The 17100-nt window shown below is 46.5% G+C and overlaps 2 protein-coding genes and 1 long non-coding RNA gene across 4 annotated transcripts; 1 reads left to right on the top strand and 2 right to left on the bottom strand.

The window, feature by feature from the left end:
* Positions 1–2488: 2488 nt before the first annotated feature.
* LOC133082478 (uncharacterized) lies at positions 2489–11759 on the bottom strand. Its single transcript, XR_009698954.1, has 3 exons — positions 11506–11759; positions 6874–7265; positions 2489–3016 (listed from the first exon to the last, which is right to left on the bottom strand). It is a non-coding gene; the product is annotated as an uncharacterized LOC133082478 (long non-coding RNA).
* Positions 4083–4440, bottom strand: LOC133082346 (cytochrome c oxidase subunit NDUFA4-like). The gene has a single exon (XM_061178896.1). The coding sequence runs from the start codon at positions 4430–4432 to the stop codon at positions 4184–4186; it is 249 nt and encodes an 82-aa protein (XP_061034879.1). The 5' UTR covers positions 4433–4440; the 3' UTR covers positions 4083–4183.
* Positions 11760–11810: 51 nt separating the features above from the next.
* On the top strand, positions 11811–17055 carry WDR45 (WD repeat domain 45). Of its 2 annotated transcripts, none has more exons than XM_061178712.1 (11): positions 11811–11920; positions 13363–13434; positions 13563–13637; positions 13727–13831; positions 14703–14808; positions 14932–15026; positions 15531–15610; positions 15723–15931; positions 16011–16112; positions 16196–16341; positions 16589–17055. In XM_061178712.1, exons 2-11 carry the CDS (start codon positions 13380–13382, stop codon positions 16696–16698), a joined length of 1083 nt encoding a protein of 360 aa, XP_061034695.1. In that variant the 5' UTR covers positions 11811–11920; positions 13363–13379; the 3' UTR covers positions 16699–17055. The 2 variants fall into 2 exon arrangements, with proteins under 2 accessions (XP_061034695.1, XP_061034694.1); XM_061178711.1 differs by having other exon boundaries at positions 14700–14808.
* The last annotated feature ends 45 nt before the right edge of the window (positions 17056–17100 follow it).

Below are 17100 nucleotides of genomic sequence, written 5' to 3'. Positions count from 1 at the left end.
CTCAATAACAACAACAAAAAAACAACTGATCAAAAAATGGGCAGAAGACCTAAATAGACATTTCTCCAAAGAAAACATACAGATGGCCAATAGGCATATGAAAAGATGCTCAATGTTGCTAATTATTAGAGAAATGCAAATCAAAACTACAATGAGGTATCACCTCACACCAGTCAAAATGGCCATCATTAAAAAGTCTACAAATAATATATACTGGAGAGGGTGTGGAGAAAAGGGAACCCTCCAACACTGTTGGTGGGAATGTAAATTGGTGCAGCCAGTATGGAAAACAGTATGGAGGATCCTTTAAAAATTAAAAATAGAGTTACCATATGATTCAGCAACACCACTCCTGGGCATATATCTGGAGAAAACTCTAATTCAAAAAGATACAGGACTTCCCTGGTGGTGCAGTGGTTAAGAGTCCGCCTGCTAATGCAGGGGACATGGGTTCGATCCCTGGTCTGGGAAGATCCCACATGCCATGGAGCAACTAAGCCCATGCACCACAACTACTTAGCCTGCGCTCTAGAGCCTGTGAGCCACAACTACTGAGCCCACATGCCACAACTACTGCAGCCTGCGTGCCCTAGAGCCCGCGTGCCGCAACTAATGAGCCCACATGCCACAACTACTGAGCCCACACGCCACAACTACTGAAGCCCACACGCCTAGAGCCCATGCTCCGCCACAAGAGAAGCCACTGCAATGAGAAGTCCGCGCACTGCAACTCAGAATAGCCCTCGCTCGCTGCAGCTAGAGAAAGCCCGCATGCAGCAATGAAGACCCAACGCAGCCAAAAAAGAAAAAAAAGATACATGCACCCCAATGTTCATGCAGCACTATTTACAATAGCCAAGACATGGAAACAAGTTAAATGTCCATCGACAGATGAATGGATAAAGAAGATGTGGTATATATATAGAATGGAATATTACTCAGCCATAAAAAAGAGTGAAATAATGCCATTTACAGCAACATGGATGGACCTAGAGATTATCATACTAAGTGAAGGAAGTCAGACAGAGAAAGGCAAATACCATACAATATCACTTATATGTGAAATCTAAAATATGATATAAATGAACTTATTTACAAAACAGTAACAGACTCACAGACATAGAAAATAAATTTATGGTTAACAAAGAGGAAAGGGGATGGGGGAGGGATAAATTAGGAGTTTGGGATTAGCAGATATATATATATATATATATATATATAGGAATATATATATTCAGGAATTCCCTGGTGGTCCAGTGGTTGGGACTCTGTGCTTCCACTGCAGGGGGGGACGGGTTTGATACCTGGTCAGGGAACTAAGATCCTGCATGCCACGAGGCACGGCCAAAAAAAAAAAAGAGAGAGAGAATATGTATATTTTTAATCACTTATACTGTACACCAGAAACTAACACAACATTGTAAATCAACTATACTTCAAAAAAACCCTAAAATCTTTGTCTAGTATATCCAATGTTTGGGCTTCCTTAGGGACAGTTTCTATTTCATGCTTTTTTTTGCCCTGTGTATGGTTCATACTTTCTATTTTCATTGCAATTTTAAAATCTGGATATTTTAAATAATGCAGCAGCTCTGGAATTCAGATTCTCTCCACCCCAGGCTTTATTGTTGCTGCTGTCTGTTTAGTGACTTTTCTGAACTAGTTTTGTAAAGTCTGTATTCTTTGATATGTGTGATCACCAAAGTCTCTGCTCCATTAACTTAGTGGTCAGCTAATGGTTAGAGAGAGATTTCTTTAAATGTTTTGAACCAATAAGTCTTCAACCTTTGCCTAGGGTATCTCTGTGTGTGTTGGAGCATGCTTGAACACTCCAGCAAGGTAGTTTACAACTCTGCCTTAGCAGAGTTCTCCATAGAGCTTCAAGATCACCCAGAGGTGGAAATAATGCCATTTGCAGCAACATGGATGGACTTAGAGATTATCATACTAAGTGAAGTAAGTCAGACAGAGAAAGACAAATATACAATATCGCTTATATGTGGAATCTAATTTAAAAATTATACAGATGAACTTATTTACAAAACAGAAACATACTCACAGATCTTGAAATCAAACTTATGGTGACCAAAGGGAAAACGTGGGGGGAAATGATAAATTAGGAGATTGGGATTAACATATACACACTACTATATATAAAATACATAACAAATAAGGACCTACTGTAGGGCTTCCCTGGTGGCGTAGTGGTTAAGAATCTGCCTGCCAATACAGGGGACATGGGTTTGAGCCCTGGTCCGGGAAGATCCCACATGTCGCGGAGCAACTAAGCCTGCGAGCCACAGCTACTGCAGCCCGCACGCCTAGAGCCCGTGCTCTGCAACAAGCGAAGCCACCGCAATGAGAAGCCTGCGCACCGCAACAGAGTAGCCCCCGCTCGCCGCAACTAGAGAAAGCCCACGCACAGCAATGAAGACCCAACGCAGCCAAAAATAAATAAATAAATTTATTTAAAAAAAAAAAAAGGACCTACTGTATAGCACAGGGAACTCTACTCAGTACTCTGTAATGGCCTATATGGGAAAAGAACCTAAAAAAGAGTGGATATATGTATAACTGATTCACTCTGCTGTACACCTGAAACTAACACAACACTGTAAATCAACTATACTCCAATAAAAAAAAATCACCCAGAGTTGAAAGCTTAGGGCCTTCTCAGTTCTTTCCTTGGCATGCTTGCAGCCCTGCACTTGCACATGCATATGGCCTTCCAGATTCCCAGAAATATGTCAGAGCTTTTCAAGGTCCCTCTGGATATCTTATTCCCAGTTTTTCATGATTGTTGGTCAACTTCTTGTTTGCTCCAGCTGTTATCACCACCTCGGGCAGCTGTGATGTTAAACAGTTGTCACCAATTATTTTTTAAAAGGCTATTTGACCTGAGAGAGCTCTGAATCAGGTCAAATAAAGACAAGCCCTATAAGTGAGGGTTTCCAGGGAACTGCTATACAGGTCAAGAATGACAATTTTCTGGGCCTCACACCCATCAGGATGGTTACTATAAAAAAAAAAGAAAGAAAAGAAGTGTTGGTTGGGATATGGAGAAAATTAGAACCTTTGTGCACTACTGGTAGGAATATAAAATGGTGCAGCTGCTATGGAAAACAATATTGCAGTTCCCCCCAAAATTAAAAAAACGATTACCATATGATCCAGCAATTCCACTTCTGGACAAATATCTAAATTAATTGAAAGCACAGTATCAAAGAGACTTTGCACACCCATGTTCATAGCAGCATTATTCCCAATAGCCAAAAGGTGGAAGCAATCCAAGTGTCCACTGATAAATGAATTGATAAGCAAAATGTGGTATATTCATACAATAGAATATTATTCAGCCTTTAAAGGGAAGGAAATTCTGACACATGCTTCAACATGGATGAACCTTGAGGATGTTATGCTAAGTGAAATAAGCCAGTCATAAGAAAACAAATATTGTATGATTCCACTTATATGAGGTATCTAAAGGAGTCAAATTGGGACTTCACTGGTGGTCCAGTGGTTAAGAATTGGTCTTGCAATGCAGGGGACACCGGTTCGATCCCTGGTCAGGGAACTAAGATCCCACATGCCAGGGGGCAACTAAGCCCGTGCACCACAACTAGAGAGCCCGCGTGCTGCAACTACAGAGCCCACATGCTCTGGAGCCCACGTGCCGTAACTAGAGAGAAGCCCGTGCGCTGCAATGAAAGATCCCACGTGCCTCAACTAAGACCCAATACAGCCAATAAATAAATAAATAAATAAATAAAATAAAGGAGTCAAATTCATAGAAACAAAGTAGAAAGGTGGTTGCCAGGGGCTGGGGGAGGGGAAAATGGGGAGATGTTTAATGGGTCTAGAGTTTCAGTTTTTTTTTCAAGTTTCAGACTATTTATTAATCAGTGTAAACCCCAACACAATACACCAACATGACTTCGTGCGTTTATTTATTTATTTTTTACTTTTTGGCCGCACCACGCAGCATGTGGGATCTTAGTTCTCCGACCAGGGATCGAACCGGCGCCCCCTGCAGTGGAAGTGCAAAGTCTTAACCTCTGGACCACCAGGGAAGTCCCTGATTTCGTGCATTTAGAGGGGAAATGTTTCCTGGTTAAGTGGAAAATTGTGCGGATGGCTTCTGGAAGACCTTCATTCTAAGCAGCTTTATAGTGAAACATTTCATTTAGAAGTCTGGACCTTCTTTCTTCAGTTTGCTGTAATCTACATTCACTGAGTAGAACTTGTACTGATCATTGGGACCCAGTTTGTTCCAGGGTTCTGGGTTACTCTTTCTGTCCCAACTGACATCTGGATTGAACAATGCCAGGTGCAAGACATACAGTGTTGCTCCAGTACCTCCCGCTTCAATAAATATGAAGAGGGGGATCAAGCTAGGATGCTTCTTGGCCTGACCGATGATTTGGCGGAGCATGGTTGTGACGGAAGCCTCGAGTCCAGATGGAGAGAACAATAAACTTGCAAGGCCCGGGACTAAACAGTCTCCGCACCGAGTAGAGTTTCAGTTTTGCAAGATGAAAAAGTTCTGGAGATCTGTTTCACAACAGTGTGAATATTCTTAACACCCCTGAACTGTACATTCAAAAATGGTTAAGGTGGTAAATTTTATGTTATGTATATTTTGTTACAATTAAAAGTACATGGACACCTACTATGTGCCTGGCATTCTGGTTCATCTTTGTACACCCAGTGCGTGCATATCATGAGTGCTCCTCATCTTCCCTCTCAGCAACATTTTTCTTTTTAATTAATTAATTTATTTATTTATTTTTGGCTGCGTTGGGTCTTCGTTGCAGCAAGTGGGGGCTACTCTTCATTGTGGTGTGCAGGCTTCTCATTGCGGTGGCTTCTCTTGTTGAGGAGCACTGGCTCTAGGCGGGCAGGCTTCAGTAGTTGTGGCTCGCGGGCTCTAGAGCGCAGGCTCCATAGCTATGGCACATGAGCTTAGTTGCTCTGCGGCATGTGGAATCTTCCTGGACCAGGGCTCAAACCCATGTCCCCTGTATTGGCAGGCAGGTTCTTAACCACTGCACCACCAGGGAATTCCTCCCTCTCAGCAACATTTGACTCCCTTCTTGAAATGCCTTTTCTCTTTACTTCCAGAAATCCTTTCTTGGTTCTGTTCCCGCCTCACTGGCTGCTCCTACTCAATCTTTTGCCAGTTCCTACTCTTTCCCCTGACCTTTGTACCTTGGAAATGCTTCGGGGCTTAGGCTTCTAACCTCCCCACCTACTTTCACTTCCTAGGTGATCTCCTCTGTCTCCTGACTTTAAACGACTTTGATATACTGATGCCTCCTAAATTTGTTATCTCCAGCCTGTACCTCACTCCTGACCTTCAGTTATATCCAATCACCTACCCAACATCTCTATATGATATTTCATACGCATTTCAGAGTTCAAAAAATAATACAAAACTCCCAATTCCCCCTCTTAATCTGTTCCTCCAGCTGACTCTCAGCTTACCTAAAACCTTCTGAGTCATTCTTAACTTCTATCATCCACACATCCTATATCTAACCCATCAACATATCCCTGCAGCTCTACCTTCAAAATAATTCCAGAATACATCTTATCTCCTCCACTGCCCAGTGTCCAAACCACCAAAAACCATTGCCTGGCTTACTGAAATAGCCTCCTAACTGCCCTCCTTGCTTTCCCTTCTCCTGCTCCCTGCCTTAGTCCACACACAGAAGCCAGTGCTATTTTGAAAAGGCAAGTCTGGTCGTGTCTCTCTCCTGTGCTCCAAACCCTCCAAATGGCTCCCTATCCCACTCAGAATAGTAGTCAAAGCATTTTTTTTAATGAATTGTACATTTATTTGGTTCAACAAACATTTTCTTGAGCATCTACTAAGTATTAGGTTTGATGAGGGGCACTGGGGATACATAACATCTGCCCTTGGAGAAGTCTCAAGCATAGCAAGTCAACTCTGTACCTTGTAACATTGTGGGGGGTGCAGAGCACTATGGGGGAGGAATTTTTAATACAACTTTTATATTAGGAAAGACTCTCAAGAAAGTATAATGCAAAAACTAAGCCTTCAGGAATTGGTACAAGTTATACAGAGGATGTGGCCAAGGGATGGTAGGGAACAACAGAGGGATGTGAGAAGGTTACTCAGGTTGGGGAAACCACATGTTCACAATTAGCCAAAGCATTTTAAATGGCCTACAAGGCCCTGCATATTCTGCCCCCCCTCCACCCCTCTGTGACTCATCTGCTCAAGCTGCACTGATATCCTTGTTGTTCCTTCTGCCCAGAATGCACTTCCCCCAAATTTCCACAGGGTTCATTCCCTCACTCCCTTCAGGTTTCTGCTCCAATGTCACCTTATCACAGAAGTTTCTTTGATCATCCCAAATAAGATAGCAACCTCCTACCCTTACCTCGACCCTTCCTATCTCCTAATCCATCTTATCTCTAATTTATATATAAATATAAATATATGTATATTCATTCATTCATCACCTTTCTCCTGCAAGGACATTGCTCTGTTTACTGTTTGATTCCCCAAATTTAGCACAGTGTGCCTGGTGTGTTGGAGGCACTCAATATATATTGGATAAATGAATGAATGAATGTTCAATAATTAGTTGTTAAATGAAGGAGATTAGTATGCTACTTTTCAAGACATCAGAGCAAAACTTAAACAATTTCTCAATCTACAAACAATCCATTTTCCAGGATGCATTAGAGAAAATTAATTCATTGAGTCACGTCCACAAAAGAAGGTGAAATGCTCCAAGGAGCAATTCTAATATTAAAGTTGACCCAACCGGGTCTGAGCAGAGCCATGCTTAACTTCAAGATTTATGTTTTGAGAAAGATTTTTACTGAGACATAGATACTTACAACTCATTCCCACAAATCTGGAATGCCTAAACGTTCATCCAAGTTTGGATTTCTTCCACAGGTTACTCGGTCATTAGATCTTGGTCCTTTTCAACTCTGACACCCTTCCTCATGACAACTTTGTATGACAGGCATGTGCATGATTCTTCATTCTCTGGTGACTGTCCTATTAATATACAACATTAAGTGAATAACCAGACCACTGGTTTGAAAAGCAAACTAAAAAGAATTTAAAGACTTAGGAACCCATCTTAATTCAAATAAGATGTTAAGTCCTAGGGACTTCCCTGGCGGTCCAGTGGTTAAGACTCCACGCTTCCAATGCAGGGGGTGCGGGTTCGACCCCTGGTCAGGGAACTGAGATCCTGCATGCTGCGCAGCCTGGCCAAAAACTAAAAAAAAAAAAAAAAAAGACGTTAAGTCCTATTTGCTCCAGGAAAAAAGGTGAGGTAAAACACTCATTGTGGAGGTGAAGGTGGGGTGATACTTCTATAACCAGAAGTTATAACAGCACCAGGAATGTTGAAGGTCAATTATACTTCAAAAACAAACTAATAGAAAAAGAGATCAGATTTGTGTTTACCAGAGGTGCGGTTGGAGGAGTGGGAACTGGATGAAGACAGTCAAAAGGTACAAATTTCCAGGTATAAGATAAATAAGTACTAGGAATATAATGTACAACATGATAAATATAATTAACACTGCTGTATGTTATATATAAAAGAGAGTAAATCCTAAGAGGATCACAAGGAAAAAATTTTTTTTCTATTTCTTTAATTTTGTATCTATATGGAATGATGGATGTTCACTAAACTTATTGTGATAATCATTTCATGATGTATGTAAGTCAAGTCATTACACTGTACACTTCAAACTTATTCAGTGCTGTAAGTTGATTATATCTCAATAAAATTGGAAGAAAAAATAAACAAAAAAGATTTTCTCTGTATCATTGGTTTGGAGCAGTTTTATAACAATGTGCCTTTGTTTGTTTGTTTTTAGGCCGCACCACGTGGCTTGTGGGATTTTAGTTCCCCAACCCGGGCCCTCGGCAGTGAGAGCACAGAGTCCTAACCACTTGACGGCCAGGGAATTCCCACAATGTGCCTTTGTGTAGTATTTTTCATCTACCTTTTGCTGGTGTTCATTGAACTTCTTGGATCTGTGAGTTTATATTTTTTATTAATTTTGGAAAGTTTTAGGACTTTACTTCTTCACATACTTTTTCTGTCCCCCTTCCTCTCCTTTGGGGATTCTATTTCCTGCATATTAGGCCACATGAAATTGTCCCACAGCTCATTTATGCTTTTTTCTGTTTTCAGTTTTGGGGGATTCTTTCTTCCTCTGTTCCATTTTCTTAGTTTCTACTGCTATGATTTAAACTACTGATGTTTTTCTTCTGCAATGTCTAGTCATTAATCCCATCTGGTGTATTTTTCATCTTTAGAATTTCATTTTGGGTACTTATATATCTTCCATGTCTCTGCTCGACTTTTTTAACATATGGAGTGTAGCTTTAATAACTTTTTTAGCATCATTCTCTCCTAATTCTAACATCTGTGTCCATTCTGTGTTAGTTTCCATTGATTGATCATTATGGTTCGTGTTTTCCTGTTTAAAAAAAAACAACGCTCTTTTATTGAGATATAATTCACATACCACACAATACACCATTTAAAGTGTACAGTTAGGACTTCCCTCGTGGCGCAGTGGTTAAGAATCCGCCTGACAATGCAGGGGACATGGGTTCGATCCCTGGTCCAGGAAGATCCCACGTGCTGCGGAGCAACTAAGCCCGTGCACCACAACTACTGAGCCCGTGCTCTAGAGCCCACAAGCCACAACTACTGAGCCCGTGTGCCACAACTACTGAAGCCCACGCACCTAGAGCCCATGCTCCACAACAAGAGAAGCCACCGCAATGAGAAGCCCATGCACCACGACGAAAAGCAGCCCTCGCTCGCTGCAGCTAGAGAAAACCCGCGCACATCAACAAAGACCCAACGCAGCCAAAAATAAAATAAATTCATTAAAAAAATAAAGTGTACAGTTAAATGGTTTTTTAAGTATACTTACAGAGTTCTGCAACCATTACCACAATCAGTTTTAGAACATTTTCAACACCCCAAAAAGCAATCCCATACCCCTTAGCAGTCATTGCCTTTTTTTCCCCAGTCACCTTCCTCTCCCACCCCACCAGCCCTAGGCAACCACTAATCTACTTTCTGTCTCTATGGACTTGCCTATTCTGGACATTGTCTATAAATGGGATCATACAATATGCGGTCCTTTGTGACTGGCTCCTTTCACTTAGCATACGTTTTTCAAGGTTCTTCCATATTGTGGTATGTACCTCTTGCTTCTTTTTATGCCTAATCATCTTTGTTTGGATAACAGACATTGTGAATTTTACCTTAGGTGCTAGGGTTTTATTATTAGTATTCCTATAAATCTTCCTGATCTTTGTACTGAGATAGTTAAGTTACTTGGAAACAATTTGATCTTTCAGGGTCTTCCTTTTATGATTTGTTAATTGGGTCTGCACTGGTACTAAGTCCAGGGCTAATTATTCCCCACAACCTTCCTGTGTATTCTGTGCCCTGTGAATTACGTTTTTCCAATTGACCTATGTGCCAGGCCTTGTTCTAATCCAGTTGGATGGTTCTTTCCCTGGACTTGGGTAGTTTCTTCATATGCATGCACTTATCAGTACTCTGCTGAATATTCAAGGGGGACTCTTTGCAGATCTCTGTGGTTCTCTCTCTGTGAAGCTCTCTCCTGATATTCTGTCCTTCGAACTCTAGCTGCCCTTGTCTCTCTGGATTATTTTAATTTAGGGAGGCCACCAGGCTCTGCCTTCTCCCCTTTCTGTGCCACAGCATGAAAACTCTCCAAGTGGTAACTTGGGGCAGTTTGGGACTCATCTTCTTTCCCATTTCTCAGGGATCACTGTCCTTCACTGTCTGATGTGTATGTCTTGAAAACCATTGTTTCATGTATTCTGCCTTTTGGGGGGGCAGTGGTTGGTTGTTTCATGTGAGAGGACAAATTTGGTCCCTGTTACTCCATCTTGACTAAAAATGCATGAGCCAGGGGTTGTATTTGTGACACCACTTGGACAGTGGGACCAACAGAATTTGCCAATGACAAAGAAGGAGAATCAAGCATGATATATCTGCTCTTTGGCTTGAGTGACAAACTGGGTGTTATGGTGCCATTGGTTGAGATGAGGGAGACAGGAGGGTGGTTGAGCCAGGGAAATTCAAGAGATCTGTTTGGATGCGTTAAATTTGAGATGCCTTATGAGACATCCACGTGAACACATCAAACAGGCCATAGCATATGAGTCTGGTGTTCAGGAAAGAGGTCTAGGCTAGAGGCCTAAATTAGTGGATCTTCCAAATATTTGCAATAATTAAGGCTATGAGACAACATGAAGTCACCTAGGGAGAGAATACTGACTACAAAAGTAAGGCGGCCAGGATCATACCTAAGGATACCACAGTATTTGGAAATTGGATAAAGATGGAGGAGTAGCCAGAGATATAGGAGAAAACTAAGAGAGTGAGAGCAAGAAACTGTGGAATATGCTGGGTGGTTACAAGAAGGGGTAGAGAAGTGACTGCTGGTTTGGGAAGATTGTTACTCATCAGTGATCTGGTTAAGAGCAGTCTCAGAGACATGGAAGTGACAAAAGCCAAACTGAATTAAGTTAAATATGCTCTGGGAATTCCCTGGTGGTCCAGTGGTTAGGACTCGGCCCTCTCACTGCCGAGGGTCCAGGTTCAATCCCGGGTTGGGTAACTAAGATCCCATGCTGTGGCCAAAAAAAAAAAAAAAAAGTTAAATGTGCTCTGGGATGTGAGGAAGTAGAGACCGAAGAAAGCCAGAAGATTGGCTTTGCTGAGGAGCACAGCAATGGAGTCACGCCTAGGGTAGTACACGGGGACAAAATTCACAAGTAAATATGTCTGTGGATGTTGACAACACAGTACATCAAACAACCTAGATGGCCATCAGTAGGGGAACAGCTGAACAGTTATACATTTATTCCACGGAATACCATGAATCAATTAAAATGGATGAATAAAACAGATGTCTATTATATATTAATAATTTTTAAAGCATCAAAACAATATTTGAAAAAAAGTAAAGGATGGGTGGATTGTGTCAATATCACAACTCTGTGATACTTAGTGTCACAACTGTGTCAACATTCTGAGTGTAGTATTTTACTATACAACATGTTACCTTCAGGGGGAAGTGTTAAAGCACATGGGATTTCTCTGTATTATTTCTCAAAACTACACGTGAGTCCACATCTCAAAATTTATAAGTTGAATACAAAAATATTTCCAGTATGTACACAATTGGGGTCTTTTTTCCTCCCACAGTGAACACTTATACCTCTTGCCATCAAAAATACTTTTTCACTTTGTAAATAAAACGAAGCATGGGTGGGGTGGGGAATCCCATCCTGGCATCCCCTGGCTATGGGGATAGACTCAGCTTTGAAGGTCTCCAGGCCCACCCCCGCCTCGAGGCCCACCCTCGCCTCGAGGCTCCCTGGTCGCCTCCCTAGAAGTCTGGGAGAACTACAAATAGCTAACAGGGGCGGCCCCTCTAGCCCACCTCGGAGGTCCAAGTCTTGTTAGCCCAGAAGGTAACGCCGCTAGCTCTCCGAGCAGGACCGAGTTAAGGAATTCTCGCCCTTTTCCGCTCAGCGAGGGGAAGGCTCTCTCTCTCTCCCACCCGTCCTCGGTTCCTTCAGACAGTCATGCCCTGGCGGAGCGTCCTCTGCTCGCCGTGCTCTCCTGGGAGAACGCCGCACTCCCTCTCTCTGCTCCAAAGCCCCAGAAGCTGGTTTTGGAGGACTGCAGCCGCGCTTTCCGGCGAGGGTGAGTCATTTCCGGTCACAGACTCCCTCCCCCGGAAGTAAGGCCTGATGTAAACACCGGAGTGGGGCGTCAAGGCACGGGAGGTCAGGAAGCCGTGCCGCGGGCGGCACCGAGAGCTTGGGCCAGGATAGGGGACGCGCAGAGGTCAGGTCAGTGCAGGCGGCAGGGAGCTGGGGCATGGTCCAAGAATTGGTTGCGGTCTGGGGGACGGAGGGGTCTTTTGAGCAAGGGTCTTGGTGGATGGGGGTATCTAGGACAGGGAGGTGCTGGCACTGGAAGGAGTATGAGGGTGGTCTTGGACATAAGTGGTGGGAGCGATGTGTGAGGCATCCCTGGGCAGGGTTCCTGGGTGGCAAGTGTCTTTGGAATGGGGGTCCCAAAAAAGGGATCTTGGAAGGTGGGGCTGTCCAAAGAATGGGTCTTTGGGGGTGAGGCGGTCCGGTGGAGGTGGTACAGGGGGGAAGCGAGGACGTTTGGAGAGTGGGAAGGGGTGTGCCTGGGCAAAGGTTTTGGGGAGATGGGGGTTTGAAGGGAGTATGGGGACTCTGGGACAAGAATATTAGGGGGGGTCCAGGGCAGGCGTCTTGCGGGGGGGATTGAGTTGTCCCAGGTAGGGGTTTTGGGAAGTGTGTGTCCTGGGCAAGGGTTTTGAGGGGTTAGGGGTCAGACCCTGGAGCAGGGTCTTGGGGAGGCGATAGGGGGTCTGGAGGAGGAACCTTAGGGGGATGCAATTCCTGGGGGTACGTCCAAGCCAACCCATGTCAGAGTCAGGGACAGCAGAACACGTGGAAGGGTATGTCCCAGGGGTGGGGGATTTGGAGTGATAAGGGAATCCTGAGGTAGGGTCTTTAGGGCATACAGGGGTCTGGGGGAAGGTCCAGGTTGTCCATGGTTGGACAGAAGTTAGCATGTCATGAGAAGGGGTTGTGTGGAGGTGGGAATGGGATCCTGAAGGGATTTCAGGAAGCCTGTGAGGAAGGAAGGTGTGAGAGAGCTCTGGAGTGGTAGAATAGGTTGGAGTAGAAGGACGTGGCGGGGGAGTTCCTGTGAGCGGTGGACGAACCATAGCAGGTCTCAGGGCCAGGTCAAGGAGGTGCAGGAAGAAGCGGATGTTTGAGCCCCCTTTCCCCATTTATTGACAGGCAGACTTAGGTGCTGGGTCCAGGTGTAAAGATGAGAAGTGGGTAGGGGGTGGTTCCAGGCCATGTTGGGCACTGGGGCCAGGATTGGCTGAGGGTAGAGAGGAGGTATCACTGGGATACCCCCTACCCCATTATCTCTTGATAAGCAGTCAGTCAGGGAGGGAGTAAGGAAGAGGTGGGGGGGGGGGGTCCAGGTCAGGGTAGGCCGAGAGAGCTGGGGTCAACCAAGTGTAAGAAGATGTGAATGTTCCTGTCCATGCTCTTTGGGGTCTTGGGAGCTTAGAGTGGAGACCCTAGGATTCTCCCCCTGATTTTGTCTTCTTTGCAGTCCTGCTGGGGTTAGGTAGCAGAGTGGGAGGAGGAAGAAGAAATCAGTTGGGGACAGGAGTTCTAGGACTCAGAGAACAGACCCCAGGACTCTTCCCAACCCTACCCCCATTTGTGTCCAGGGAAGCAATCCTGGACCATGACTCAGCAGCCACTTCGAGGAGTGACCAGTCTGCGTTTCAACCAAGACCAAAGTGAGAGAGGCTTGTGCCTGTGCCCTTTTGGGAGGGAGGGAGGGAGAGAATGGCCAGAGGTGGGTGTTAAGCCCCTAGCTTCCCACCTGGGCATCCTTTGAGGCAGCCCGGATTCCTCCCGTTCCCAGGCTGCTTTTGCTGCGCTATGGAGACAGGTGTGCGCATCTACAACGTGGAGCCATTGATGGAGAAGGGGCATCTGGGTGAGCTGTCGGTGGGGGAGGGGCAATGGGCAGAAGGGATGGGCTGGGTATTGGCACCCACCCCTACTGACATCCTGGTCCTTGTCCAGACCATGAGCAGGTGGGCAGCATGGGCCTGGTGGAAATGCTGCACCGCTCCAACCTGCTGGCCCTGGTGGGCGGTGGTAGCAGCCCCAAGTTCTCAGAGATCTCAGGTAAGTGTCCTCATCCGGTCCCACCCTTGGCCCAGATTCCCCGGAATCCTGGCCTCCCGGAGGCTCTGGCAAATGAAGATGTCAGAGTTAACTCAGAGTCACACAGTGAGGCCTACAGCTTACAAGTCCTGGATCTTATCGCTTGAGAAGCTTGGTGTTTTGTCTTCATTTAACAAACACTTGTTGAATGCCTCCTGTATGCCATGTCCTTACCTATGGAGCGCTTGCTGTGAGCCTGGTGCTGTTGTAACCACTTTACATGTATTAACTCATTTAATCCTCACAGTAACTCTGTGTGGTAGGAAGTATCATCATCCCCATTTTTGCAGATGAAGAAACTGAGGCCCAAAGAGGTTAAGTGATTTATCCAAGGTCACACAACTAATAGGTTTTAAAATCTTGGGGCTGTCTCCCCAGTGCCCTCTTGCTTTGAGTCTCAAGCACCATCTTATTTTAAGGGCTTTTGTTGATCCCACTGGGACATGGCAAGAGATACCCTAGGATTCCTCACAGAAATCTTCTGGGGGGTATGAGCTGGGACCCTGGAGGCAGAAATAGTTACTGATGAGAAGTTACAGGCCTGGGTGTGAGTCCCTGCTTGGTTGCTGATGGGTTGTGAGGTCCTTGCCTAGATAGAAAACCCCTTCAAGCCTCAGCTTCCTCATCTGTAAATGAGTATAACGGTTCTAGAACCTGTCTTCTCAGGAATCACATCTACAAGTGCTCATGCTGTGTGAGGTCATATTGGGTGTTAGCAAAAGGTTAAGCAAGTGGGTTGAGGTCCCGTGGGGAGTAGGGGTAGGTCTTGTGTCACCAGGGCTGCCCCTCACCCTAAACCTTGGCCCCGACAACACACCCACCTGCCCAGCAGTGCTGATCTGGGACGATGCCCGGGAGGGCAAGGACTCCAAGGACAAGCTGGTGCTGGAGTTCACCTTCACCAAGCCAGTGCTGGCTGTGCGCATGCGCCATGACAAGTGAGCCTGAGGTGGGCTGGGGGTGGGGGAGGTCGGAGGTCCCCACAGCAGGCTAGAGGGTTAGTCCTGCATGGGCACCCTGCCCTCCTCTCACGACCATCCTGTGTTGTGTGATGCCCACAGAATCGTGATCGTGCTGAAGAACCGCATCTATGTGTACTCCTTCCCCGACAATCCCCGAAAGCTGTTTGAGTTTGACACCCGGGACAACCCCAAGGGTGAGAGGACCCAGAGATGCAGGTGTAGTGGCAGGAGGCAGTGGATGGGGCAGAGGGGCAGAAATGAAGAGAGACAGAAAGGGGCACACAGAGAGTAACTGGGAAAGAGAGGCAGGGAGAGATTCTTTGTATAAAGATGCTCCAGTGGGCTGAGATGCCCACACTCCCAGTCTATCCATTTTCCCATCCTTAGCCAGTTCTCTCTCTCTACTCTCGGCCCCGCCTCACCCCTGGCTACCTCAGACAGCAGAGCAGAAAGGCTCATTAAGGACATTAATGGGTATGCCAGGGATTCCTAGGCCTCCTGGGGCTGCCAGAGCTGCATAGGGAGGCAGGGAATCTGCCTTGATGGTGGGGAGCACACCTGAGGGCAAGCCCCCTGTGGGTTCTGTGGGTAACATGTATCATGGAAGGTTGAAGTCCGGCCCTTATCCAGCTCTGTCCATCCTGAGACCCTGCCTGGCCCCGACGTCCTCTTTACCAGCTCACCGCCCCCCACCCTAGGGCTCTGTGACCTCTGCCCCAGCCTGGAGAAACAACTGCTAGTGTTCCCAGGACACAAGTGCGGGAGCCTGCAACTTGTGGTGAGCTGTCCAGTGGGCAGGGGTGGGTAGGTGGGCTGGCTCTCCCTGTGGACTCTTGGCAACTTACCTCCTTACCACCTACCCCAAGCCCAAACTGCTTCTTCTATCATAGGACCTGGCAAGCACAAAGCCCGGCACCTCATCTGCTCCATTTACCATCAATGCACATCAGAGCGACGTGGCCTGCGTGTCTCTGAACCAGCCAGGCACGGTAGTGGCCTCAGCCTCTCAGAAGGGCACCCTTATTCGCCTTTTTGACACGCAGTCCAAGGAGAAGCTGGTGGAGCTGCGCCGAGGCACTGACCCCGCCACCCTCTACTGGTGAGCACAGGGTATGCGTGGTGGGCTCCTGACCCCACACCACATGACACGTGGGCATCACTGCTGGTCTGTCTTTCAGCATCAACTTCAGCCATGATTCTTCCTTCCTGTGTGCATCCAGTGATAAGGGCACAGTCCATATCTTTGCTCTCAAGGATACCCGCCTCAACCGCCGCTCTGCGTGAGTGCCTCCTGCCCCACCCTGCCTCACCCCCATCCCCCTGCCCATATATCACACCTGGGCTTAGCCAGTGTTGCCTGCAGGCTGGCTCGCGTGGGCAAGGTGGGGCCTATGATTGGGCAGTATGTGGACTCTCAGTGGAGCCTGGCGAGCTTCACCGTGCCTGCTGAGTCAGCCTGCATCTGTGCTTTTGGTCGCAACACTTCCAAGAATGTCAACTCTGTCATTGGTGAGTGGGAATAGCCCTTGACTGGGGGGTACTGCATGGGCGAAGGCCTACAAATTGGACCTGAAAGAATTTTAGGGCATGGGAGGCCTGAGGGAGCCAAACGGGTGGTTCACTTCCACCATCACTAAGGGAGATGGCACGTGGGCAAAGACCTGGAGATAGACCCTGGGCCACGGGACACCTGAGAGGACTGGAGTGTGTGGCTTTGGCAGCATCTAACCTTTTCCAATCCTCCCCCCTCCTCCAGCCATCTGTGTAGATGGGACCTTCCACAAATATGTCTTCACTCCCGATGGAAACTGCAACAGAGAGGCTTTCGATGTGTACCTTGACATCTGTGATGATGATGACTTTTAAGGACCCTGTGGGTTGTGCTAGGGACCTGCAGTGGCAGACTGCAAAGCCTGTGCGGGGGTGGGAGTGCTGTGGAAGCCACCAGCCAGCAAACATTAATGGAGCAGGTGCCCACTTTCCACTCTTAAGAGCAATGCCTAAACAGCTCAGTCGCCCCAAGCACTTCTTGATGACTGTGTGCCCACGGAGCCAGGCCAGGGACTCAGAGAGACAGTGGCCCCCCTGGGGCTCCCAGCCTGGAGAAGACTGCTAGGGACCCAGAGTGGGTGCCCTAATCCAACCTGTGGGGAGTGTTAAAAGACTTACCAGAAAGAGACGATCTCTGATATGATGAATATGAATAAAAGGCCCCTAATAGTATTTATGGCTGGACCTCGGGAGTGGGGCCTGGAGGAGATGAGGCTG

This window comes from Eubalaena glacialis, chromosome X (assembly GCF_028564815.1).
Source record: "Eubalaena glacialis isolate mEubGla1 chromosome X, mEubGla1.1.hap2.+ XY, whole genome shotgun sequence".
NCBI classification, from domain to species: Eukaryota; Metazoa; Chordata; class Mammalia; order Artiodactyla; family Balaenidae; genus Eubalaena; species Eubalaena glacialis.
The sequence above is the reverse complement of the archived record's forward strand: the minus strand, read 5'-3'. Positions and strand labels throughout refer to the sequence as shown.